The sequence below is a fragment of the Corvus hawaiiensis genome, chromosome 2 (assembly GCF_020740725.1).
Source record: "Corvus hawaiiensis isolate bCorHaw1 chromosome 2, bCorHaw1.pri.cur, whole genome shotgun sequence".
NCBI lineage: Eukaryota > Metazoa > Chordata > Aves > Passeriformes > Corvidae > Corvus > Corvus hawaiiensis.
The window spans coordinates 27,480,222-27,506,768 of NC_063214.1; the positions used below are offsets into that span (position 1 = coordinate 27,480,222).

At 44.5% G+C, this 26,547-nt stretch overlaps 1 protein-coding gene across 3 annotated transcripts in view; it reads left to right on the forward strand.

Annotated features, from left to right (window-relative positions):
* LOC125321298 (limbic system associated membrane protein) overlaps positions 1–26,547 on the forward strand; it is a 1,007,901-nt gene that overhangs the window by 947,147 nt on the left and 34,207 nt on the right. For all 3 annotated transcript variants that reach the window (XM_048293943.1, XM_048293942.1, XM_048293944.1), the window contains one exon: positions 26,051–26,185. In XM_048293943.1, coding sequence (XP_048149900.1) covers positions 26,051–26,185 — 135 coding nt within the window. The remainder of the gene's footprint in view (positions 1–26,050; positions 26,186–26,547) is intronic.

Consider the following 26,547-nt stretch of genomic DNA (forward strand, 5'->3'; position numbering starts at 1 on the left):
GCACTCATCACCCTGCAGCACAGGGCAGACAGCCCTTACTATCAGAGCCTGCTCTCTCTGCAGTGCTGCAGCACATTATTGTCTGAGAGCCGCTTATTAAAGAAGGAAACCAAACCAGTCCCCTGCCTCCATCCCAGCTGCTGGTTTCTTTCTGTCTCTGGGGTGCTACAAAAAGCAGCACCTACAACTCCAAAAGCAGCTTTGCTTCCCTGCCCAAGGCACGAGGAGCTCTGTGGGGCCTTGGAAAAGGTGTGGCCCACCAGCTTGGGAGACATCAGTGCATCCCAGTGCCTGGGCAGGTGGAGGAGTGGGCTGGGCTGCCCTGGGAGATGGTGGTGGCAGTGTGGTGTCTCAGAAGCTGCTTGGCTGAGTGCTGCTCACAGCTTTCCTGGGGGAGAGCACCCCCCTCATCACTCTGCTGATCCCAGTTGCAATGGTAATTGTGACTGACACCTCAGTCACAGCACCTGTTCCTTCCCTTCTCTCTTGTCTGCTTACACCCATTAGTTTGCAATTATTTTTTCACTCTTTTTCAGTTTTATCCACTTGTCTTCCCTCCACATTTGCCCCATCCTGTTCCTGTCCTTTGTGAATAATGCTTGGCAGTGTAGTGTGTTGCCATAGAGGAATTAAAGTTGCTCTAGGCAGTTAGCCACTCATCTAGGAGAGGATTGTGAAAATAAAAGGAGGAAAAGAAAAGGAAAAGGAAAAGGAAAAGGAAGAGAAAAGGAAAAAGAAAAGAGAAAAGAAAAGAAAAGAAAAGAAAAGAAAAGAAAAGAAAAGAAAAGAAAAGAAAAGAAAAGAAAAGAGAAAAGAAAAGAAAAAAGAAAAGAAAAAAGAAAAAAAGAAAAGAAAAAAGAAAATCAAGGTTTTCTCTATTCTCTGTCTCCTTAGTGCTTGCTAGTGCTCTTGGCAGAGTTGGGGGCCCAGTGCCCAGGTGCTTTGATACAGCTTGAAGAACAAAGATGTAAACAGAAAGAGGAGGAGAACTGCCAAACCGTTACAAAGCTGAGAATTGAGATAACGAGGGCTGATGCAGTGGGATACTGAGCTGTATTGTGTATGATGTACCAGCCATCCAAGCCATTCTGCCCAGTGCCATGGGCTTTGCTGTGCTCAGGAGCTCTGGACCTTGCCCTGCAGGCTTCACAAACCAAGGAAACCTAGAAGAAATGCAAAAGAAAATAAAAATGTTCTGGGTGGAGGAGGAAGGAAAGGAGGGCACATTCCTCACCTTCCCATGTAGAGCCAAGACCTCCATCACAGGCAAGAGCACACAGGCATGCATATGTAAACACATGCACACAGAGCTCTTTTGCAGTACTCAGAAGAGATTCAGGAGCATCGAAAGCTCCACACAGAACCTCTCCAGATTTTGGCTCCTGTCCCTAATCCTAGTTCTTGTCTGCCCATCCAGAGCATGTCAGCAAGGCTCCATCAGCTGCACTGCATCAGCGGGGCTGTAGCAGAGGTTAGTGGTGACATCTGGGCAGGGTTTTGCCCATTCTGTGCGTTGCGTTTCAACAGAACATTCTTCTGTCTGTTTGCAAAGGTGATCAGATAGCAAAACTTTAGGAGGGAAATCTCCCCCAAGAAAGCATTTGCACAGTAGGCGTGGGGATTTACAGTAGTGAACGATGGTGAAAATGTGAGGTGGTGGTTTTTTTATATTTATGTAATGATAGCTCTTCGCGAGGAAATGAAACCCAGCAGGGGAGAAAATACTGTGTGGATTTCAAAAGTCTTTATATGTCCAAGCACGAAAGAGCATTTCTTCTCCTTCTCCTGTTCAACCCTGACACCAGAGATGCTTCAGACTTGAGCAGTCTGTTTGAACTACCTGCTGTTCAGAAATCTTGAGGAGACAGCTGAAGCTCTTTGCTGCTGAAGCCTTTCTTCCAAAGCTTCCAGGAGCTAGATAAGAGGAGCATCCAGGCTGCTTCCTGCTCCTAGGAGAGCAGGCAAACTGCTGACTGCCTCTGCACCCCGTTGTGCATGCTGGGGTGGATTAAGGCTGCTGAAAAAGGGATCTGCTGGCCTCTGATTGTCCTGCAGTGCAGTGAGTCAGTGATAAACCAACACTGCGTGGGAGATGGGAGTTCTGTCTCTCCTCAGGAGATCCTAAAGGATTTCTGCTTTATTGGAAATCCTAATAGTAGCTGGTCGGATTTTTATCCATTAATCCCTGTTTTACTATGTGAGCGCACACTCATGAAGCGGCATTGTATCTCCCTGTATTTGAGTCCTGTCTTCTTACCGTGCAGATGTAAACAACTGCCTACTTCTCTCAGCCTCACAGACCCAGTGGAACAAAAAGGGAATGAGATTTTCTTTCACCTTCTGCATCAGCAGTGAAAAAAACCTATTTCCAGCAGCAGGATTGTTTCTGCTGGGAGTGGTTGATGAGGCAGATGGAGTCTTCTCTGATGAAAGTCCTGTGTTTATGGTCTGTGAGAAAAGCATCCTTTGCCTTGAAAAATTAGTGAATCACAGGGAATCTCTTCTACTGTCTCACTTTTACAACCAGTGTTATACCTATAATCAGGATTTTTAAAGGCAAAGAAATGAAGTTCCTGAGGCAGAGAATGACAGGAATCTCCGCTCTAATAAATTTTTGGACATGGAGATCAAAGAAAAATCAGAAGAAAGTCAGGATCTTGGAGAGCAATCTGATTTTAGTGCACTAAGGAAGAGGTGGCGAGGTTTCTTTTTGCACTTGGCACAGTGAAGTACTGGCATTTGCCATGAACTCTCCACCCTGGGTGTAAATAATTTAAAAGGTCCTATAAGGACCTATGAGGACAGGCTGAGAATGTTTGGCTTGCTCAGTCTGAAGAAGAGAAGGCTCCGGGGAGACCTTAGAGCCCCTTCCAGTACCTAAAGGGAGCCAAGAAGAGAGTTGGAGAGGGAATTTTTACAAGGGCATTTAGGACAAGGAGGAATGACTTTAAAGTGAAAGAAGATACATTTAGGTCAGATATAAGGAAGGAATTCTTTACTGTTGTATGAGTGTTTGAGGCCCTGGAACAGGTTGCTCAGAGAAGTTGTGGATGCCCCATCTCTGGAAATATTCAGGGCCAACCCAGATGGGGCATAAAGCAATCTAGTGGAAAGTATCTCTGTCCATGGCAGAGGGTTGGAACTAGATGATCTTTAATGTCCCTTGTCCCTTCCAACTCCAACCATTCTATGGCTCTACGGAGTTAGTCATCCAGAGCCAGTGACTTTGTGTGCATATAGAACATCTAATAATTCCCTTAAAATCCATGACAAATACCAGCATTATTTCCTATGCAGATGGTTGCTACAAAGAAGCAATTAGGAAGACAACCAGTTCCTTTCCTTCTCTTCCACTTTTTAAGCTGCAGGGGGAAATGGCAATATTTTGGTTGGAGGTAAGTATAAACCAAACCCTAAGGTGTTGACCACCCCCAAATGCTTGCATTTTGAGCTAGCATCTAGATTTGTATCTTGGATGTGGTCCCTGGCTTTACATCTTTGAACAGTAAATCTTTTTCACAGTTTAAACTGTGAATATAATTTAGCATTAATGTACCGTGGATGTCTTTCATATGGCCAAAAGGGACAAGTTATGTATCGGGGTTGGAGCAGAGAGACATATCACCATGTTGGCAGGATCTTTACTGCTGGAACACTATGTCCAGGAATCTAAAACGTGAGACTTGGAGTATATTTAAGTCTGAAAAAATAAAGTATGTTCATACATCTAGCAGTAGCTACCCCATACTGGTATATAGATCATGTGAAGTGTTTCAGATGTAGAATAGGTGCTGCCTTAGGGTGGTAGAGGAGGCAGAAGAGCATCTGCTGTGAGGAACCAGTTCCTGTGGCTATAAGGTCTCCCCCCATTAGGGGTCCAGCACTGAAGAGATCCTGGTTCTGTTTCAAGGTTCCAAGTTGTTTTTCTTTTCTCATCAGCTGAAGAAAGAGAAGAATAAGGTTTTCACTGTGTAAAATTGTTTACAGATAGAAAACTGAGCAGGAGTTCTCAGCATGATATAGCCTTGTTAAGCAATGGTCTGCTTTTCCTCCTGTTGTCTTAATGGAGAAAGAAGGAAAGAATTAGCAATCCCCAGATCTGAACAGTAGAATTAATTATGGCTGTGATTCATTACAAGCAAAACCAGCTAACCATTTCTCTGCTATTTTTAATTTTGCGTTTGAATCGTGGTGTACGTGAAACACAAGACGGGGTCTGAATTCCTAGGAATAACTTCATTTCCAAATGTGCATGTAGCAGAATTGCCAGGAATTGGAGACAAAGTGCAGACAGACAATCTGGTTTTTACAGGACTGAAGAGTCCCTCCGTTGTTTTGCAGTTGTTCTCACCTGTTGGTGGTGTGAGGGAGGGATGCCCACTGTCCGAACAAGGCAGATCACTGAGTTTTGCTTAAGTTTGATCTGTCATTTTTTAACATAGTCTGTGTTTTGATTTGTTTTTTATCAAGGCTAACTGTGCCTCTTCTTTCTATTATTTCTCTTTTTTCTTTTTTTTTGTTTGGGAGGGTGTCACTATTATTATTGCTACTATTGCTATTATTATTACTAGTTTGCAGTGGTTTTTTCAGTCATCTCTGTTCAGCTCTCTTGAGAGCAATGAAAAGAAATCAAACTGCTTTTGTGAGTTGTGGCAGAAGAGTGCAAATAGATTGATTAAAAACACTGTTTCTTTTTTTAATTTAAACAGAGCAGAGACTTGTGGGTAATGTGCATAATGTATGCTCAATGGTAACAAGCCGCTGTGGGGAGAGGGGAGGAAAATGAGGGAGAAAGAAAAAAAAGGAAGTGGAGCCAGTGTTGTTCTGCCTTTAAACACAAGATTGATTTTACATTTTCCCTGTGTGTCACTTTCATTACTAGCAAATTAATCCTTCTCTCTGAGGCTTGAAACTTATTTCTAGGGTTTCTCATAAGAAAATAGCTTTTGGTGTGCTACCTATTCTTAAAAAGGTAGCTTGGAGCTTGGCTACAAGAGCAAGTTGCACCCATTTAGCCAAAGGTGTAATTTTAAAATTGACCCTGTTATAGAGGTGCACATGACTGACTTATTATGATTTTTACTTTACTTCTGTTCTGGAAGAAACACAACACTCTTGAAATGATAGGAAAATGCCGACTAGAGGACAGGTAACATCACTTTAACTAAATCGATACAAAGTTATCCCTTCACAGCTATTTCACCTTGTTCAGCTAAAGAAGGCAGTTACGGAGACCTGTGGCCTGAAGGATCAAGTCCTCAGCAAACCCTCTTGGGAGGAGGTTGTGAGATGTTTCTGACACTGATAGCATTGTGCAGTGCAGCATCACTTTGAACCGTGAGGGTCTGCAGGCTGAGGTACCCCTGGGGACTCAGGGAGCTTCCTGGCCTCATAAAGGGGCAGATTAATTGAGCACTCATTTTATGGCAATAATTCCAGACAATTAAATGATTAAATAATTGGACTACTGAAATGTGCAACTCTACTGCAAGTTGAGCAAACCATTTGGACACTGTTGGGTTTCTAGCAAAATCATAATGCTGCTCTATGGGGCTGCTCTCTCCTCAGTCCTCAGGTCATGGTACCATGTGTAGAAATTTGGACTTGCTTTGTTTCTGCTTAAATTATCTGGTATACCTAGAGCTTAGATCATCTGTGCTTCATTACAGCAGGGTTTCTTTCAGGTTTCGGTGGTTTTTTGCAAATTGTTCATTTTTCAGATCCAGGAGATTACATGTATATTCCTTTACAGTCCTCGGTCAGTCAAATCATTGGCTGTTTACCAAAATCTGCTGTTCCTTTGTCTCTTTGGATGCCTCTGATGAGGTAAGATGGCTGTTCTGATTTAGTTCTGGCTCAGAAAACTGGCGGATGACCCACAGCCACTTCTTTACCTCAGTTAACATTGACAGTTCCGTTTCTGTTTAAGGTGAGTAGGTGTGCCACAGCCTGCCTCCCCCTTTGAGGGTCACTGGCCAGGTGTGGCCCAGGTCTGCCCAGACCCATGATGCCTTAATGGAGCAGTAGTGTGAGATCTCCATGGCTGCCTGGTGTCTGGGTTAGTGCAGCAGCAATTTTTCATTTTCAGTTGGTGCCACAGAATGTAAGTGTAAGAGGACAGTCTTTGGGGCTGACCTGAGCAGGGCCTTGCAGTCCTGTCGACAGCAGTGACTGGTAATTAGCTGGGAAAGGGTGGGAAGAAGCGCTCCATGCTTCCTGCTGAATATCAAACATCATACAAAAATAGCCAGTTGAAGTCACAGTGAAGACTTGCTCCTATCAGTGCCAATCCAGCATGTTTTATCTGACCAAAGGTCAGGTGTTTGTTGGGATTAACAAACAAAAGGGATGCCAGGTGCAAGAAAGAGAGTGAGTAACTATTTTTATATCAAAAGGAGTCTTATTTTTTCTTTTTCTTCTGAAAACTCTAGTGGCAGCATTTCAAGTTGCTTAGACCATGTTTCAGGGAAAATGACTTCCCACTTTTCCTGTGCTGTGGAGTGGCCAACTCTAATGGAGGATCTGGTATGTGATTAGGTTTCTTAAGTGGCAGGCAGGGGAGTGCGTCTACTTACAGAATTATTGTTAAAGTGAGGAGCTTTTGGGAGTTCTCTGCAGGAACTCTGGATTGTTGGAAGCATTCCATCGGATTTCTCAAAAATGCTCACATTATGAAAAACTGCAGTCTTTACTGCTGCCTTTTGGATTTACTAGAGCCTTGAGCAAGCCATTGGCTTCTCTTTGAGCTTGTTTAAATACACCCGTGCAGGTGTATTTAGGGAGAGACGTGGTCAGGCCATATTCACTTCCATTCTGACTGACTTAAAGTGAGGGGTGCCTGTGAGCATCTGCAGGACTTGTTATTGCTCAGGGAACAAGAGCTTGTCAGAAATGTTGAGCTGATTATCTCTGTGTGAACCGTGTGCTTTATAATTGCCCTCTTTACTCCTGCATTAGCAGAAGACAATCTTACTTTTCATGCTTCAAACAAGTGCAATTGAGAGAGAATAGATCTTCACACTGATACCTAGGATCCAGCTCTGTTCCCTTCAGAATAATTAGCAAAAATTCCCCAAAATTACTTTCTGTGAAAGAGGAATCTCAGTTTGGATCAGTGGCATAGTTTTAGATACACTGTACTACCCAAGGGGCTCCTGAAAGAATGGAAAATTTTATAGGTCTTGATTGATGCAGGAATGTCCCAGAAGCCAGCAGAAGAGAGGACAGTGGTACATATGCAGTGGACATGTGCACGGGTGTAGGAGTGACCTATCTTTGACCTGGTTTTGGAGAGCAGGGACCGATGCAGGGCAGGAGGGAGGACACTGACAGAGCTGGAGGGCTCTGGGATTTGCCCACAGTAGTCCGGTTTGTACCTCATATGGTATAAAGCTTGATTTTCCAACTACCAAAGGCATCAACCTTGTGGACTAGGCAGAGAAAATATAAATGCAAATATCACAGAGGTTGGAGGGAGGAGGGAAATGAGTGTTGTGCTGGTTTGTTTATCAAGAAACAGAACTTTCCTGGGACACAATACAAAACTACAAGCCTATTATCCTACTGCTTTTCCAGCTCCAGCACCAGCTCTTTTCTTTTCCAGGTGAGGCATTATTGTGCTAATACTTGCAGGAGGAGGGAAGAAACGAGTCCAAATGCCCCTGTTTGAAACGTCCTATCAGTGCATAAAATATGTCTGCGGATTTGAGAATTACGCTGACTTCACAACAGTAAATTTCAGATAAATAATTTATCTCCTGCAAACACATTTCTGTGCTCTTACACATCCATTTGTTTCTGGAAAGCAGTGGGGGTGTTGGGGAGGCAGAAGCGATTGGTGCTCGCTGGGGAACTTTCCATGGAGCTGCCTGTAGCTTGGGTGTTGTTGGCCGCTGGAGGTAGGGTTTTGTTCTCACAGCCACCAGCTCCCACATCATAAATAAAGCAATTTTGGAAACAGGAGGCACCTTGAGCTGAAACTGGCATTTCTCACAATATTGGCAGATCAAGCCAGCAACTGTTGATTTTAAATGTTTAATGAGCAATATGTTGCTGATTCTGATCATAATGTTGTGTTTGCCTAACCTTTCTCGATGTGCTCCCTTCTGCTGTATTGCTGGCACATTTCCAGGAGAGGAGGAAAGGGAAAGGGAAAAAACACAAATCACACCACAAAGGGTGAAGCAGGGCAGGGAGAAAAGGAAAACTGAATGACTTAAGGAGAAGGGACATAAAAGGCAGAAGATAGAACTTTACTAACAGGAAGAAACAGCAGCAAGATGTTGATGCCATGTCAGAGTATTAAATTGGGGATTGCAGAGAAAAACGGCTTTTCCCTGCAGAGGTATTCATACTGAGAGAACTGGAAAAGAAAGGCTGGTTGCTAAAAGGAGATGGACAGGAAGAGCTGTGTGCAGATGAACCCCTAACCAGGGAGTCTCCTGAGACAGTTCAGTGTGTTGTTTAAAGGCAGGTGAATTGAAAGAGAAGCAGTATTGCACAAATCAGTTAGATGCTCAGTCAATTTCCTGCCAGGCCCATAGAATGCTCACTGTAAAGACTATATCCTGTATTTTTTCCAGTTTGGTTTTCTTTGACTTCAAAGCCCTGAGTGGTTCAGCATAAGCCTGTTTGACACTGGGTTTTGGGTTGGGCTACAGAGAGGCTTAGAAACATGAGTGGGTATCTCAGGATACAAAGGAGGCTTCATTGGCCAGTAGAGGCAGGAGCACACAATGGAAACAGGGAAAGGCTGCTTTTATAGTACTAAATAGCAGCTGGTTTTGCTGTTGCTCCTATGCTGGACTAGACCCTCCCTTTACTGGTGTGGGTACTGACCATTGCTTGCTGTACAAGACTGAGCTCTTGCTTAATACGTACTGTGACTCCTGCTAGGAAAAGCACAAGACTCCAAATACTGGAAACTGAAGTCTTTTTTGTTTTCTGAACAGAGAGGTTTTGGGCAGCAGGGTCAAATACTTCCTTCCCGAATGCCTTGGACACTCCTCAGCAGGAGGCATCCAGAGAGTTATTGTGTAAAAACGTGGAAGATTGGGCTCTTGAATGAGACCAGGCATTTTCTCATCTTTTCATCATTACCTGTTTGGCTGATGTTTTAATCAATGAGTGCATGCCAAACACTCAGTGCCCTATTAGAAAGACGTTTCTTGTTTTACATGACGGCTTATTTATTGCTTCAATTGTATGTACGGCACAGTATATATTGTCCAAAAGGGAGATAGAGTTACCAAGTCAAACTTGGCAAGGGAGGATTTTTTCTTTTTTTAATGAGGAGAATATCAATTTTGCAATACTTGTTATGCTTTCATTCCAGGCTGCTGCATACATATTCTGTTATATAAAGGTGACTACACGCAAATAGATGTATGGGAAAGTGTGTGTTGAGACACTGTGAGGTAGAAGTGGAAAGAAACAGGACACAGAGGACTTGTCTAAGAGCAGCCTTGCCAGAAGAATGGGCAGTGGTCTACCCAAGCCACTGTCTGTCCTCCAACAATGAGAGAATTTTGAGTGTCCTTTATTGATATAGCTGATTGATTTATTGTTTTTCCTTCATGGATAATCTATCACCTCCTTAAGTTACTTCCTTAATTGTTAACAAGTGAGAGTGAAGCATGGATATATGTTCCACACTAAATTTTCAATTTTTGAGAGCAGGTATGCATGGGCTTGTTGGATTGACCTTCTCTCTTTCTCTGTATTTTACTCCCTCTTTTATACCACTTTGGTATCTTCTGTTGTTTTCTTGCTTTCTTATTTGCATACTTTTAACCATCAAAGCTACTACATGCAAAAAAAAATTTAATTAGCCTTGAGCCTTCCACTAGGGTCCTCAAGTACAAACAGGCACAGGCCTTTACCAGTTCAAATCAAACACATCTTCAGTGGGTCATCTTCAAGGAAATCTCCAGCAGCCCAGCTTCTGTAAGTGCCAACTTCTTTGCTGCCAACACCTCCAAGTGATTTCTCTTTAGCTGTAGCATATTCCTTCAGCTGTAGTGTATTTTTTACCTTCTCTGCTCCCCGCCCCCTGGTTCAGTTCTTTACAGCTTTGAAGTAAAAGAATGAAGTCTTTTCCAGCCATGTGGTGCAATATGGCATCATCCCCCTTAAAGCAATTGCCATGTAACAGACAGCTATAAAAGCAAAACAAAGCTGTGAGTGTGAGAACTCTTCTCCTAGATGTTTCACCAAAACACTATTCCTGCATGAATGTTTTTTGTCATTGCAGTATCTCATCTGAGTCACAGTCAGGTTTCAGTCTTGTGGACATATATACAGGTAGAGGAAAAAAGGGTTCAAAGATAAAAAGGAGAATAACAGGGGAAGAGGAGGAGGGAGACAGAGTAAGAGGAAAAACTGAAAACACAAAAAGAGGTATGTGAACTGAAGAGGGGGGAAAAAAGGGTGAGAAACTTGAAGCAGGGCTGTGATGGATAATGAAGCAGGAGAGGTGATTCAGACTTCTGGGGTGGCAAGGTCTGAGGCTGAGCACTCTTCTTGGCAGAGCAGAGCACTGCAGAATGCAATATAATCTCTATCAGGGCCCTTCAGTTTAGAGGCATATAAATGGAGTGGGGTTTATTGCAAATTCTGGTTAATAACTTTCTCAAAGGGGAAAACTTCTGTATTCTCTTTGAAATACAATTTCTTGTCTCATAAATTGAAACAGCTGTGACTGTTCCCTCTGCACACAATTTTTTTTCATCTTCTGCCTTTTTTGCTGGGTGTATGTGTATGATTTTGCTTAATGATTTTTCTCTGCAGAAGGGACCCAGAGTGTGGTGCTGTATACGGGTTTGTGATCAGTGTCTTTGCACAAACACAAGAAAAAATGCCTTGGGCATTTTCTGCTTTTAGAGAGGAACAAGTGTTAAGCTATTAGTCTGAATCTAACTTAGACTGCATTTCTCCTGAGAAAACTCAGCAAGAATTTCTGCAGCCTCATTCCCTAGAAAGACTAAGGTGAGATTTAATCTATCATCTAGACCAGGCTCTGGTCTTGGACCTGTGAAGCTGCTTGTACCTCCATAGCTACCATGCAGAAAGCAGAGCAAAAAATATAGGTGAGGATCTTGACAGCCTGCATTCCTGCCTCATCTCTAAGGCATTGCCTCCTGCACAGGGATGGTGATGGGCACCACAGTGCAGGTGGGGAGAGGTATTCCTGCCTGGAAAGGGGAGCAAGACCGTTTTCCTCCTTGTGATTCTAAGCAGTGCTAGATATTCTCTGCCAGCATCAAACCATCTCTGTCTCTCTGAGGACTCCTAAATGTCTCTTTTTTTTTTTTTTTTTTTTTTTTTTTTTTTTTTTTTTTTAATTGAAAGAGCCAAGATTGCCTTTAGGCTTGTGCAGATATCAACCACTTTTGAGGATGACTAAGTGTACAGAAACACAGACAGGGAATCAAACCTTCCTGCCTTCAATTCACTATCTGCTCCCAAGCTAAAGTGGTCAAATCCCTAAATCATTAAACAAGTGATATATGAGTTAACATAGCACTCTGACAGGACCAGTATGCACAAATGTCCCAAGGAGGTTCAAATTCAGAGGGCTGTATGTCACCTTCGGCCAATTTCTGTTTGGAAAGAGCTCAGGAAGGCTTTGGGATTCAGTAAAGAAATACCTAAATATCTGTCTCAATATCTCAGTTTTTCATTTCTCCATCTCTCTCCCATGACTCCCTACAAGTGCCTCCAGCTGGAAGAGATAAGGGGTGTAGAAAAAGCCAGAATTCATCAGATCTGAGTGCAGAACTCTTTTCCCTTGTAGCAGACCTCAGACTTCTCATTTTATATAGCAGATAAGAGCCTCTTTGGGCAAGCTGTATGTTCAGGAGATCAAGACCAGCAAAGACATTTCTCTTGTTGGGTAAGGAGCCAGACCTGTGGTCTCCAGCAGTTCAGCTTCATCCCCATCTCCTCTTGCAGCAGCATCCTGCTGCATTCCAACACATGGGCTCCCTCCCATGCCTGCATCCAGAGGCCCAGCTCTGCTGGGTGACATCAGCTCTGCTGGGTGACATCAGCTCTGCTGGTGCAGCTGGGACACGTGTCCTTTGCCTATCAGATTTGTAAGTGAGGGCACCAAAACCTCAAATCACCCCAGTGACAAGTGAGTGGAGAGGTTCTCTGTTTCTTTCCTGCCTGAGCCTCATGGCAGCCAACGCTGGCCTCCACACAAACCAGGGTGTGTTCACAGCAAGAGCCTGGGGGATGAAGAGGAAAAGAAATTCACAGAGGTTCTTCCAGGGCTAGTGCATGGAAAGTGCTGGAGATTATCTTCTAGGTGTCCTGCAGTGCTGGAATGTTGGGGGAGGGACGGGGGGGGGGGGACTATGGCTTCTTCTTTGTCTTTTTGATCCATGAATTGCAGATTTTTCAGAGGACCTCTCTGTATTTGAGAAGGTAGCAATAAAAGCACTCATTTGTCTAGAAATGGGATGGCTGTTAATGTGGTATATTTTATCTGCTTTTAATGAGATGAAGCAGGCAGAAAGCAAGGAGGAGGAGCCAGCACCAAACATTCCCACTCCATCCCAAGCCCTTACTACCAAAGGTCATGGGAGCCTACCTTTTTTCTCCTTGTATGCCTGTGCATGTACACACAGCATGTTAAGTGTCCGAGGCCCTCAGTGATATTGCCAACAGCTGTGAATTGCCTGTGAGCAGTGAAATTGTTTACCACAGTTCAATATAACAGTAATACATCTGGAAGACTCTGGCCTCAGTTACCCCTCGTATGTTGTATTCCCAGCCAACACTAACTGCATTCCCCACTGCTTTCCCATGGCAATTCACCTTGCTCAGAACTCTGCTTGTTTGCTCTAACCCTCTGCATCCCCTCGCTTCTTCTTAATCAAACTTTCATCTCTATCTCATGCTCTTCCTTTATTTATTTCCTTTTCTGTCCTCTCCTGAAGACTTGGGTCTCACAAACTATCCTCTCTATGTTACTTTTAAAAATTTTTGTTCTTCATTCTGTTCTTCATTCTCCTTTCTTCTCTCTGCTCCTCTCTCCTTCCTGGGTGTTGCATCCCCCTGTATATGCAAGCTGATACTGTCTGAAAATTATCTCAAGACCTTCTACTCCTAAAGTAGTGAGAAAATACAATCTACAGCTGAACTTGCCGTTTTAATATAGCTCCCCTCCTTCAACTATTCTGCAACTGCAGAGATTAGTGGCATAAAATCCCACCAGGATATTGACATAACCTATAAGCCAGGAAGTTGTTTTAATCAAACCCAACATTCCTTTTGAAATGATGGACTTAGAAATACAAGGACAGCAGTTTTGAGAGCAGTTGAGAAATAAGTGTTTAAAGAGAGGGTGTTTGAAAACCTGGGTTTTTAATATTATTTCAATACCTTATGGTCAAAGTTGCAAGATTTTTTTTTCCCTGCTGAGTCCTAGCCCATACAGAATACTCAGAGTATTGGTGCTGGAGAGGTGATAGAAAGGAATTTGATTGAAATGCTGGTTATTAAGAAATGCTATTATCCAGTAAAAGTGTCAGAGGGCCTCAATCCAAGAGACATAGATGATTACTGTGGATGAATTCTTAGTCCATGGAGGCCAGGTGGGAGGGTTCAATTGTTGTGTTTTTCCCCTACCCCCAGTGAAACTTAGAGCAGCCTTGGAGGAGCGACTCATAAAAAAAAAAATAAATAAATAAAAGTCTGTTGTGTTCTTTGGAAAGCAGAGAACCAAAGAAAGAATAGAAGACACCCTAAACTATTTGTCAGCCTCTAACTCCACCTCTCTTTGTTTCCCTCCCTCTGAAACCCACATAAAGCAGTTTGTATGTTATGGTGATGAGAGACAAGGGGAGACTTCTGTCCCCAGCTGGTGATCAGTTTATTCACTGAAGTATGAGGATTGATAGCACTTGTCACTAATAGCCCAGCTAATATAGCTGCAGATGCTACATTTAATCATATAAGCTGTGAGGCACAATTGCAGAACAAGGGCCTCTGGCCTACACCACTGGAAAAGGAAGCAGAGCAGATTCCTAAAGGGCTGGTGGAGAATTGCAATGGTCTTGCACCTCTGTGACAGGAAAAAAGAGGATGTGTCCTGCTTCTGCATGACACTCTCTGCAGGATATGTATCCATGCACGTGTCATTTACTAAGTGCACGTGAGGGAATAAAATGAAAGGATCTTGTGCGTGAGATGAAGAGTATGTGCAGGAGAAAGCAGAGAGCTCCACTGCATGTAGAAGAAAGGAAGGGAGTGGTTGGAATAGGAGGATGTGCCCTGTCACATTTGGCTGTCTTTCATAACACCATATTCCTGACAGCTTTCTCTTGATATCTGCAGCCAAAAGGAGTCAGAGCATTTGAGAAGATGTGGTGCTGTCCAGCAGCACAGCTGCATAAAGCAGGGAGCAGCTTCCATGCAACTAAGACCAGAGCCCTGCAGCAAGGACTCTGTAGTGCAGTGAGGATAAGTTGGGGAGAAAAAAAGGAAGGTTTGGGCTTCTTATGGCCCCCATCAGCAAATGTCAGCCTCATTCCCCTCCTGCTTTCCAGGAGAGTTTGAAACCAGGTGTTAGAGATTTTCAGCCATTAATGAAGGGTCTTCTCCCACCTGCCAAATGTGTTGTGTCACAGATGTGCACGAGGCTGCGTGGATGCAAGCGCCATGCAACACTTGGGAGGCAAATGATACTCTGTACTTCAGTCTTCCACATGGAAGACCACAGACAGACCCTGTGCTCATCCTCTCACCCTGTCCCCTGCCTGCCAGCCTTCCTCCCTGCACATCCTCACCTTAATGCTCCATCATACTTCCAGCCCCACACCCATTATTCCATGTGGTTTTTTCCACCACCCATACACACGGACACATATGTGCAGAGTCTAATCCCCAGGCACCCTTTCACCCACCTACATTTCCTCTTGCATCCCCACAGTTTTTGGCACTGTTTTCCTTACGATGTTCGGCAGCTCTCACCCACACACCCAGCTGGTACTCACTCGTGCTCACCAGGCTATCATGTTCTCTGTCTCCAAATGCCCAGTGCTGTAACCAAGCTGTTACTTGTTCAGTTCAGTCCTGTGTGTGTTCTGTCAGACACACACACGCAGTCAAGTGGCCCAGAACAAGACCAGCATGTACCAGGGTTAAAAATTAGTATGCCGTGGAACCATCTCTCTCCTCTAAACTCATACCATGATATCATGGCCCCTGAGGGGATCAGTTTGTGGTGTAAAGAAAGCTGTTTGTGGTTTTCATTGAAGGAGAGCACAGGGGAGGAAAGTCCAGCCTAACACCTAGCCCTTCAAATGAAGTGACTTGACAAGTATGCAACTGTGGCGGGGATTTGAGAAGCAGTAAATTTAGCAGCACTCACTTCCACTGACAACCTGTCATGTGCTTGAAACATAAATAGTGGTAGAGACAAATCGCTGCTGTTTTCCTATTAAGCTTTGGCCCACTGGCCCTCTGGCTTGCCAGCAGCATTTCTACCTGGCCTGTTTGGGTGCCTTGTCTCAGGGACAGATGTGCCTCCTCATTACAGGCTTTGGGAGAGTCAGGGCAGGAATTATCATGCTGTTATTTCCTAGGTGTCCTTGGTGTCTGGGTACTGGCTCCTCAGCTTATGGATTTCTCACTCACACTGTGTGCTGCTGGCACCTCCTACTTCCACCCAAGGTTGAGGAAACATGGACCCTCTCCTTAGAGGGCTTATGGTTTTCACCCCTGCCCCTGGTTTCTGCCTCATAGACTGGCAAGGTCACACTGATGGAGTAAATGGGCACTGATTTGAATAAAGGAGTAGAGGTGAAGTTTTCCAATGCACCTGAGTGACTTGCAGGCACAAATGCCATTGAAAGCCACTAGGTCCTGTCCTCTTAAAGCATTTAGTGGCTTTTGGAAACTCTGCTTTCAAATATCAATTATTATATAACCATTTAATAAAACATGCCATCAGAAGCTTACATTAATCTTTACAGAGATGAGACATCCCTCAGTGCTTTAAACTGAGAAAGCAGGGATTCAGCACATTTCACCTTCTTCCCTCTCTCTTATCAGTTTTGATTCCTCTTCCCCTCTCTCCTCAAGGAAGATGAAATCATGTCTGTGATTAAGGTGGCCTGCTCTGTGCTGTTTAATTAGAACAACTGCTGTTTCAGTTCCAGTGAAAGTCTCACAGGTGTGCAGTTGCAAAGGCACTCTAATGAGACCCCTGCCTCTCCAGGAGCTTGGAGGAAAGGAGCCAAAGAGTCCTCAACATAAAACAGATGGTTTTCCATGCTTTCTTGGCTCTTTTGGCTGACTTGGGCCCCTGTTGGAGCTAGACATTTCTCTTCCCACAGGAATCAAATGCATTTGGGGAGTCAAGAGAAGAGAAATAAATGGATTCCTGTCCATGATGATAATAGGGGGATTCAGAGAGGTGAAGCCCAGTGAGACACTCTTGATTGACGTGATTGGCCATGGTCTTCTCATGCCAGTACTGTAACAGTTGTTGGAAATTTTATGTAACCATCAGAACAAGTATTAAGGACTTGGGATGAAGGCAATGAAATATCTTTTAGGTTTGCCTTCAGACCCCTTCCTAAACTTATGGGGCAAGCTGTAAGAAGTCAGACAGGAGTTGTTTTGATACTGTTTCTTCTACTTACAGTTTTCTGCCTTCTCCCTTTCTGGTGACCCCCTTCTTTTTCCCATATCCCTGGGAGAGAAACCCTGCTTCACAGCCATGATTTAAAGAGTGCTGACAGCCAACAGCTGCACTAGCAATGGTAGTAGATGCATCAGGGAGCTACAAGAGCTCAAAATCAGGGTCTGTATTTCCTCTCTGCTTGCCTCCCCTGTAGGACTGTACAAGATGCAACATTAGGCAGTGAGTAAATGCCTTCCTTCTCCTTCGCAGCCAGTACCTGGCAAGTTTGAGAGAGAGAGACTCTTTATTCTTTGGAAAGCAAGGGAGTGGCTAAATACATAAGAATTAAATATCCTGGACCGAAGCAATCATTTATCTGGACTGCTATCACTATGAATCAACAGCCGACACTTCAGATTATAATATCACAGGAGCCAGCCCAACTGATCAAAAGTCTCTGCAGTGTGTGAGCCCAAACAATCTCTTCCCAACACACCCCACCCTGCCTCAAATCTCTGTGATTCTCACCTTGATACCTGGCAATACTTGATGCCTGCTCAATCCTAAATCCAGCCAGTTAGTCTCATCTCCTGATCCCTTGTTGTGCTCACTACAAAGTATTCCCTTTCCTTCTTCCACCAGGAGCAGGTATGGGGGATGGTGTCAGGCAATTACTATGCTGGATCTAATTGAGAAACATTGCAGCAAGGAGAGGGGTCAACAGAAAAGCAAACAAAACGATTTTTCAAGAAGCTAATCCACCTATACAAATATTGGCGCCAGGCATCACAACTGGCGTGTTTTTGAAAGGGTAAATCTTGCTAAGGGGTGGCTTAACTCTTTGACCTCATTTCCTCAGTTGAAAACTACAGCAGTTTAAAAGATCAGTGGCTAGATCCAGGCTTATACAGAAATCCCGGTCTTTAGGTTTTATTTGTGAACTCGGTGTTCAGAGTAGCCTCACTGAAAACAGGGATGAACTACCGGAATTGCAATCTTGCTAAAGACAGGAGATTCAGGGGCCATGCTATCTGGTCATGAAACGTTTGGCTCCAGCTTGCAGAGAAAGAGCCACAGCAATGCCTAAGCCTCTGAGTTAAAGCTCTTTCCCATCTCAAGTAAATTTGTGCCAGTTTGTAATTTCTCAAGTCTTCTTCCGAGTTTCAAACATATAAGAATGGAATTCTATGGGCAAAGTTGAATCATTGAGAAGGAGGGGATCATCAAATTTTTTAAAAATTTTCAAGTTAGGTTGAAGTTCTGGGTTCATCATTACCCTCTCATCCCAAGAAGAATTAGTGGGCATAGGACAGAAGGGAACAAACACCTTAGATTTAAAAACAGGGAGACATTCTGTTGGACGCCTACAAAAGCAAGCCACGTGGTTCTTGCACAACAGTATATTGAGCGTATCTTGTGCTCCATAAGACACAAGAGACTTTGTAAAGAAGATAAGGATTTTTAAAGATGCCACCAAACACAGACCAACCTTACAGTTCCTAGATTGAGAGACTGGCATGTTTGGTACCAGTGAGTGCCGTCGCACAAGGTTTCTCTAAAGCCTGGGGCTGACATAATGATTTGTGGAATTAAACTAGGGACTGCATCCCTGCTCTTCACTGGCAGGACACAAATTATACAGTTCAGTCAGGCTTCTTGCCCCAGAAGGGACTTGTTGCTGTCAGTCTTTTCTTTGGTCTTGTGTTTGTGAGGAGGAACTTGTCTTCAAACTGTGTAACAATGATAGCACAAGTGCATTGTCCAAAATAAGAAAACTTGTAGAAAAAGGAGTACATGAGACCGAATGAAAAGAAACCATCCGACAGTCACCAGAGACTGTAACAGTTGACTGCCTGCTGTTGTATTTCATGCCTTTCATAAGTGTCCATGACGTGCAAGAAATCTCAGTCCCCTGCACCAGCTCTCAGCTTCCATTACCATCTTGTGCTTAGCACAGTGGGAAACAAAGACCTATTGATTACGAACCCACACCCCCACAAACACACCCTGATGTTCCTCTTGCCAGGGGCAACTGCTGGCCCATCCTCTTCCTGTAGGTGGTGGAGGAAGAGGGCACAGGTTCCCGCAGTGCTGACCCCGCTGCTGGGAGTGGGATTGGTGTGCTGCCATCCATGTGTCCACATCGAACAACTCGTGCCTGAGCTGTGATTCTTTGTCTGACCTTCTGGTTTCAACCTCCATTTCATTAGCTGCTCCAGCACTGTCCTCGCAGCCCTAATGAGTTACCAACTCCTGCCTTCCTAAGGCTCTCAAAGCTGTGGTGACATCTCATTGATTCATCTAGCTGATGATGCCTCCTACCTCATGTTGTTTTAAAGTACCCTTCAGGAGGCAGCAGGGAAAAATTTTGTGATGCAGAGATGGTGCAACTATTGTTTGTTCATGTTTATATGTCATTTTCTTGGCAGTAAAATTAAGGCTTGGTGTTTGGTGGCATAGTCATGACAACTTGCATTGCAGTATGCAACACTTAGGGAATATAATATTGTAGTTGTGACATTACATGACTTAATTTACCTCATGGTTCATAATTTACTTTATACATTGGCATCACAGCCAAGTTCTTTTCAAGAGCAATTAATCTGTCAAAAAAAAGCTGTTTGTGTTCATTAAAAAAGTGTTAACAAATTTGGGCTAAATTCAGTAAGTAATTTTGAAAAAAAAAAAAAAAGTGATCTTCTTCAACATGAAATCATCTGATTTAAATTATATCTCAAGTTGAAGAAGACCATTAATTCCTTCTTCTGGTTCAGCAAAGAGAAGAAGAAAACCACTGGTCAAACACAAGTGAAGCGGGTCTGGATTTTTTTTCAGGAGATGGTTCCCTTTCTTTCTGGTGTTCACATATGGATTTTGAATGGAAAATCTAATCAGCTGCTGAGATGGAGTAGTATATTGCACACCTGCTCCGTGCCCAGACTCGGGGCTGTATGTGAGAGAGTGTGATGACCCTTAGTGGTCGTTTATGAAAAAGAGGGGTGGAAATTCAGAGATACAGCCAATCTGCTGAGGCTGCCTCAGGCAGATGACCCCCAATGACATGCACCCACAGCCGGGATGCAAGCTGCATCTGAGCTGTCAGATTTTGGCTTCCAGCCCCTGGGCAGAGCCGCCAGCGATGGGCGAGTCGTCCCAAGCGGTTTGGTCAGTGTCCCAAGAGAGAGAGCACAGAGACATTGTTCAGTCTGAGGAAGCTGCTCTCAACCTGGAGGGTTTTATCTGCACCCTGGATGCGTGGAGTTTGAGAAGAAAGAGCCCACGAAAATCACAGGCTCTCTTAACCCTGGTCATGCCAGTGGATGCTCGTGTTCCCCCTGCCAGGGAGCTCCTCGGCCGCTGTCCCTGGCTCGGGAGTCAGTTTTGCACATAAGGTGCAAATGTGATTGCTGATGAGCAAGGTCCTGGTGAACGCCAGGGGAAACCATGCCAGAGTGCTTCCTCCCAATCTGACTCATTCTCATTCATTAAGCCAGAGCCAGGCCAGAACCCTCCCTGGCACTGCACTAGTTTTTTGGTTTATGTGTAATAGCTACAGACCTGAGGGCATGGGAGGCATGAGGCCAGCTTAAACAATAAATACCCTGCTGTGCCTTGCTGCTTAAACAGAGTAATTACTGCCTTACTACATGTGACCCCTCTGTTCCTGTCCCTCTGGCAGTTGTTATTTCATGGCTCCCTTTACACAAGGGATGGCTGTGCCTCTCTCCGAGCTGTACATCTCTCTGTCTGCTACTGTCTCACTTCCCGTCTTTCTCACTCACTCTGTCTCAGTGCCTTTCTCTTTGACAGTAGCTGACTACCTTTTTCTCTTTTTCTCAGTCACTGAAGAATCTCACTCTTTTTGCATTTCTCTCTCCCAGCCACTGTCACTCTCTTCATTCTCCCTGTTTTTTCTCCATCTATTTTTGTCTTGTCTCAAGCTTTCCCCATTTTTACCACTTCCCATGCTACTCTAGGTTTTCTGCCTTCCTTCCTCACTGTAGCATTGTAGCACTAGCTGTCCCTTTGCTCATCCACCATCTGCTTCTCTCTACTGATCTCTTTGCTAAAAACAAGCCTCTTCAGCTAAGGGATAGGAAAAAATGCCAAGCTCATTGGAATCTGTGATGGCTGAGGAGACAGACTGATAATGAAAACTTCAAAGTTTTGAATTAAAAAAAACCCCCTCAGCTGGAGGTAAAACAAAAAAATCATGTCAAAAGCTCCCTTAGCTATTTTTGTCTTTCAGAAGCCTGTTCCTAGGGAATAGAAGGTGCAGAGGGAAGGAGGAAAGTTAGGTGAGCAAAACCTCAAACACTAAATGGAGAGTGCAGAGACAACAAAACCTGCAGTTCAGCAATAGAAGTTGCTACACACAAAAAACTTGAAATGGCATCCATTGATTTCCAATCTTTTTTATCTCCTTGCATCTTGTTTTAGGCCCAACAAAGATGCATAACCCATTCTGCTCTCCTCTCTTCACAACTACAAAGATGCTTGGAGGGAAAACAAACATAGGAGCAGGGTGGCTGATCTCTTTCTCCACATGCCAAGTGCAAACAGATACTTTCATCAGATCTGAATTTTAGTTTAAATTAAGACCACGGCAGTTTAAAAAAAAAAAAAAAATAAGAGAACTAAAGTAATCTCTGCACAAGAAAAAGCCCAGTGTTGGATACATGGACAGGAGATGAGATGAAACAAAATGTGGCTGCCACCTCTGGAGATCAGCTTCCCCTTTGGACATGTAAGAAACTAGGGCATGAAGGGAAAGGTCTCTCTGGTAGAGCATGTGTCTGAATGCACTGCTGGCCCTGACTACCTGAAAGAGCTGTCTGCACACAGTACAAGTGGGATTCTGTCTGTGTGTGTGTCATTTGTAGAAAGGAAGCATTTAGACTTTGAGGAAAGAGTGATGATGTGTGGCAGAGCAAGGGGCGGAGGTGAGAAGGGCCCATAAATGCCTGGGGAATGTGTCAGTCTGTGTTTCTGCCCACACAGGCAGATTTATAGATGTAAAAACAAATAAAATACATAGTATATAAAATACAGAATATAATATATATTTATCATATCTCTATGAGAGCACAGGCAGGTGTGCACACCAACAAGGACAATATGCAGAGCCGATGGGGTTGTACAAGGCTATTTCCAGAGGGTAGGGGGAGAGGAGGGCTTCTTGCCAGCAGGCTAGCATAGCCAAGGAGATTTGCTGTTCGGGTTCATTATTTACTGGGTCCAATTAGGAAGCCAGTGGATAGGAAATGTGGCTGAGGCAAGCAGGCCTTCAAAGCCTTTCTCCTGCACACATCAAAGCTGCTGCCGCAGATCCCTCTGCAAAAAAGGCTCTGCCAGCTCCAAGCAGCAGCAGCCGCCTGGCTCATGCTGCTCAGGGTCGTTCCCTCTTGGTTTGATTGTCAAGCCTCCCAGGCTCATGCTCTCTCTATCTCCAGCCTCCAGAGCAGAAAGCTCCTCTTTCTGATTTACTGGGACAGAGTTAAGGAGCTACAGCTTGGCAAGAAGATGTTTAATGGAGCTATAGCAACAAACCAAGCTAACTATGAACATGTGAAAGGCAAAAAACCTCCAGGGGAGCAGGTTGCCTGAAGTCATGCAAGGGGATGGTTTGGGATGAGAAGAGCTGCACTGAGTGAGAAGTTATCCCCCGAGGTAAATCTGAAAGGACCCTCAGTGGGAAAAGGCTGTACTGAACCAGGCAGAACAACCAGGAGACAACCCCTGTCAGCAAGGAAGCTTTGGCAGTAGGGTCAGAATTTCATCCCTTGATAATCTGCTCAAGGCAAATGTCTTCTCTTAATGGGAATGGAGTGGCTCACTTGCCAGGAGCTGGCAGTCCCTCTTTCACCTAATAGAATATGTTCATTGTCATCAGTACCAAAGAGTATTGTCCAAGCCTTCTCCCTCCCCACTTTGATAAACTGCATAGTGACAACCATCACTTCCCTGCCAAAGCCAGCTCTTGTGCAGAAACATTTGTAAATTCACTCGATGTATGAAGCTGTGTTCCTGCTCCCCCCATCCCCTGTTTGCCTTAGAGGTTAGAGTTAATATGACTCACCTAATCTGGCTGCCAAAGTGAATTAGTGAAAACATCTCTACAGCTCTCTGCAAGATATCACAACCTGACATTTCTCTAACACACTGTGATACATCTTTCCTCTCCCTGATCTGTACTACAACACCTCAATTTTATATAAATGCTTTTTGTTAGAAATGGTTAATGTGCTCTTAGAGGGGACAAGGCAGCAAGCAAAAGAGTCTGTCTTGAAAGTGAGAGCAGTTCTTGTAGCAAATGTTGATGCTCAGGGTCACCAGTGCAGGGACAAGAACAGTGCTACCACTTATTCAGCAAGAGACTGTCACAGAAACTTTCCCTGAAGCGTTATGCTTATATCTGTGTCCTAGAGCAGGGGAATGAGGAGCTGAATAGGGTTATTGATGTCTTTGACATGCCCTTTAGAACAGAAGTCCTGTCTTTCACTGATTTCCAGGGCACTCCACTGGGCAAGTCAGCGGCTCATCATGTCTTGGGAGGAGTTCTGTGTAGCTGTGAAAGCTCTCCTGCTGGACATGGTACACAGTACACTTCAAGTGCATGCATGGATGCAGAGGAGAAGCACAAAAACATTTTCCCTTGGGAAAGTATCTACCCTTTTAGGTTACTTTGGAACTCCATTGATGTGGTTCTCTAACAGACAGACTTAACAGCACCCGTAATGAGGGGTGCCACTCCATTAGAGCTGGTTAAGTCACCCTCAACCCTGTTTTCATTATGGTGACAGACTTGTGACAAGGGCAAATTGCAGGAGAAGCAAGTCCCACTTGGAATGAACCCTGTGTATAAACAAGGCGGAATTGCAGAGCAAATGATCTGCAAAACAGAGGCAAATTACTTTTTAACCTTTTCTTTGTGAGTCTTTCCCTGATTTCTGATTAACTCTCCAGTCAACCGACTGACCTACCACCTGGGAGTGCTGCTGTGAAAGGAGGGGAGTGTTGGTTGTCAGCTCAGTTTGGGGGTGGGATTTTTAAAGTGCTTTGTTAGCAGGTAGCAATATGAGCAATATGCCATAAGAAGATCCGGGAATTAACAGAGTTCCCAAAAAGAACTGATCCCTGCTGTAGCAAAACCAGAAACAATGTACTGCCTCTACAGACAGCAGCATGGTGCAGTAGTTGCAATGCAATCCTTCATCTGTGTTCAGCCCCGGTAACACCTCATCTGAAATGCTGTGTTCAGTTTGGGGTATCACACTTCCAGAAAAATGTGAACTTGTCAGAGAGGTCTAAAAGCAAAGAACAAGAATGATCAAGAGCCAAAAAAAACCTCACCTACAGAGGAAGGTTGAAAGACCCCGGCAATGTTCAGCCAAAAGAAAAAAAAGATGACAACTGAGGGAGGAATATAAGTGATTTAAAAGTTGATAAAAGGCTATTGCAGGGAAGGAGGGAATGATTTGTTCTTTTTGTCTGTAGTGGCTAAGACAAAAGTAATAGCTTTAAATTGCAGCAAGGGAGACTCAGGTCAAACTTCAGGGAAACTGCTCCAGTGGTAAGGACAGCAAAGCACAGGAACGGATTGTCAGGAGTGGCTGCAGAATCTCTGCCGCTGGAGGGCAGAGGATGGCTGTGTCCCTGACATGACTCATGTGTCCTGCCTTGAGACTGGGGAACGGATTAGATGGTGACTGAAGTGCCTTCCACAGTGCTGTGATTCACCTAACTCTGATTCCCTAACATATTCATGAGTTCCAGCAATAAAAAACACCCATGAAAATCCCACCCTGCTTCCTTCTCCACTGACTCTCCACAGCATCAGCCCCAGCAGAGAGAAGAGGACTGAGAGCCGTGTCCTGGCAGCAGGAGCCAACTTTGCCTCCTTCCCTTATGCAATACACTGCTGCCATGCAGGAAGGTCCTGCAGCAGACTGTTAGGGGATGCAAAAACCAAAGCAGTTGTAAATTTTAGACCAATGAGATTTCCACTACCTGAACATCTGGTAGGAGCTGGGAAAAGGGACTGCTGATGAGCCCTGCTGAAAGAGAGGAGGAGCCTTGTCTTTAGATGAGTCTAATAGGTACATTGCTGTTTTCATGCTGAGTCTCCATGATGGGGGGTGGTTTTCCCCTAGAATGATTCCAAAAATTGCCTGTGAAAAGGAGAAATAAAGAAAAGACAAAAATAATTCTGTAAGAGACAGAGTTCTGAGCAGATTTTGAAGTTTCTAAAGTCCCTCTCTGATGCAGACGGGAATTGCACACAGCTGGCATCGCCAGTGGGCAGCGAACTTTTTGGAAAATCTGACCACTCTCTGAGGAACCTGAATGGGAGCTCTTGTGAGCTGACCTTTTTTTTCTTTTTTCAAATCTGGCTTTTACCCTTTGAGGGTTGGGGGATGCTTTCTCTAAGCATACACAGGCACAAAACTGGGGCTTGTGGTTTCCCATGCTGCAGAGCAGTGCTCACAGCCCTCTGAGAGGAGGAAATGGGGTTCAGATTCTTTCCAGGAGGTGCCTTACTTTGCTTTCTGAAGGAATAGAGAAGATATACCAATCCTAATATTTCATGCTTCCCTGACAACTTTCATGCAACGAATCTAATGTGTTTTATATGGGTTAACCTCACTGCCCTGCTCTAACCAGGAGGTGATGGGAGAGGGGGTGCTATTTGCTGCAGTTCACAGAGGGAGAGCAAAGGAGTGACTCACTCAAGGTCATACAGTGAGTTAAAAGCAAGACCACAGACCTCCCCTGATTCCTGCCCCCATCCATAACCCTGACTGACACTCAAGTCACTGTTTTCCAAAGTGTGTAAGCGAGGCAGCACGGTTTAAATGTGTCATTTCGTATGTACAGTAGATCAAGGATGCGTGATGATTATTGGTCTCTGCAGATCAAATTACAGTTTGTTTCTCTCAGTTTGGCTGTGTTTAATGGTAGCTTGACCTGATCGATGGCACTCCAGGGTGGTGGCTGCTCTGAGAGACAGAAAGACATTTTTCACAGCTTTGCAGTGGAGAAAAGGGTGCTGACAACAAACCAGCACATCTGAGGACCCAGCACATCAGCCACAGCATGACTAACCTCTGGTAGTACTCAGCCATCACACTAGTGAACTTAGTCTGATCTCATGTGGTGGAGATTTTGCTTCTCGGCCTGGGCAGCCTGTGAGATGCTATGTATTGTATCACCTGTATGCGGCCTTCCAGATTTTCAGTTTTTCATAGTTAAATGAAACACTGGTATCTTGCTGATACGGCTTCTGAAATAACTTTTAAATGGCTCACGACTGTTACTCGTTTGCAGAATCCGTGTTGTGATTGTTCCTCCATAGCAATTTCCCAAATCTGAAAGCCTAACAGAAGCACCCTCTGTATTCTTCTGTCCTACCAGGCAGAGAGTTTGAAGGTGAGGAGGAGTACCTGGAGATCCTGGGGATCACACGAGAGCAGTCGGGCAAGTACGAGTGCAAAGCTGCCAATGAAGTTGCCTCGGCTGACGTCAAGCAAGTCCGGGTCACTGTGAACTGTGAGTACATCGCAGCTGGGGCAGGGCAACGGGGAGAGCTTTGCCCACAGGCGGGGGTTACTTCAGGAGAAACAGAGAAGCATCTCTGGGTTTGGATTATACAATCAGAAAAGGAGGGCGCTGAGAAAATTATCTGCAGTCAGACACTTGCCACAGGGTACAGTTTGTGCTTTCAACCTGGTAATATATAAGAAAAGGCCGGGGGAGGTGTGGCATGGAGAGACAGACAGAGAGGGAGAGGGAGAAGGAAGAGCTGTGAGTTGCCCCCATCTCTCCCCTCCAAGATGCTGGCAATGCCTTGTTTTCACTCATTGATATTCGGGTCAACAGTAGCGTGAAGAGAAGCTTCACCAAGGCAGCAA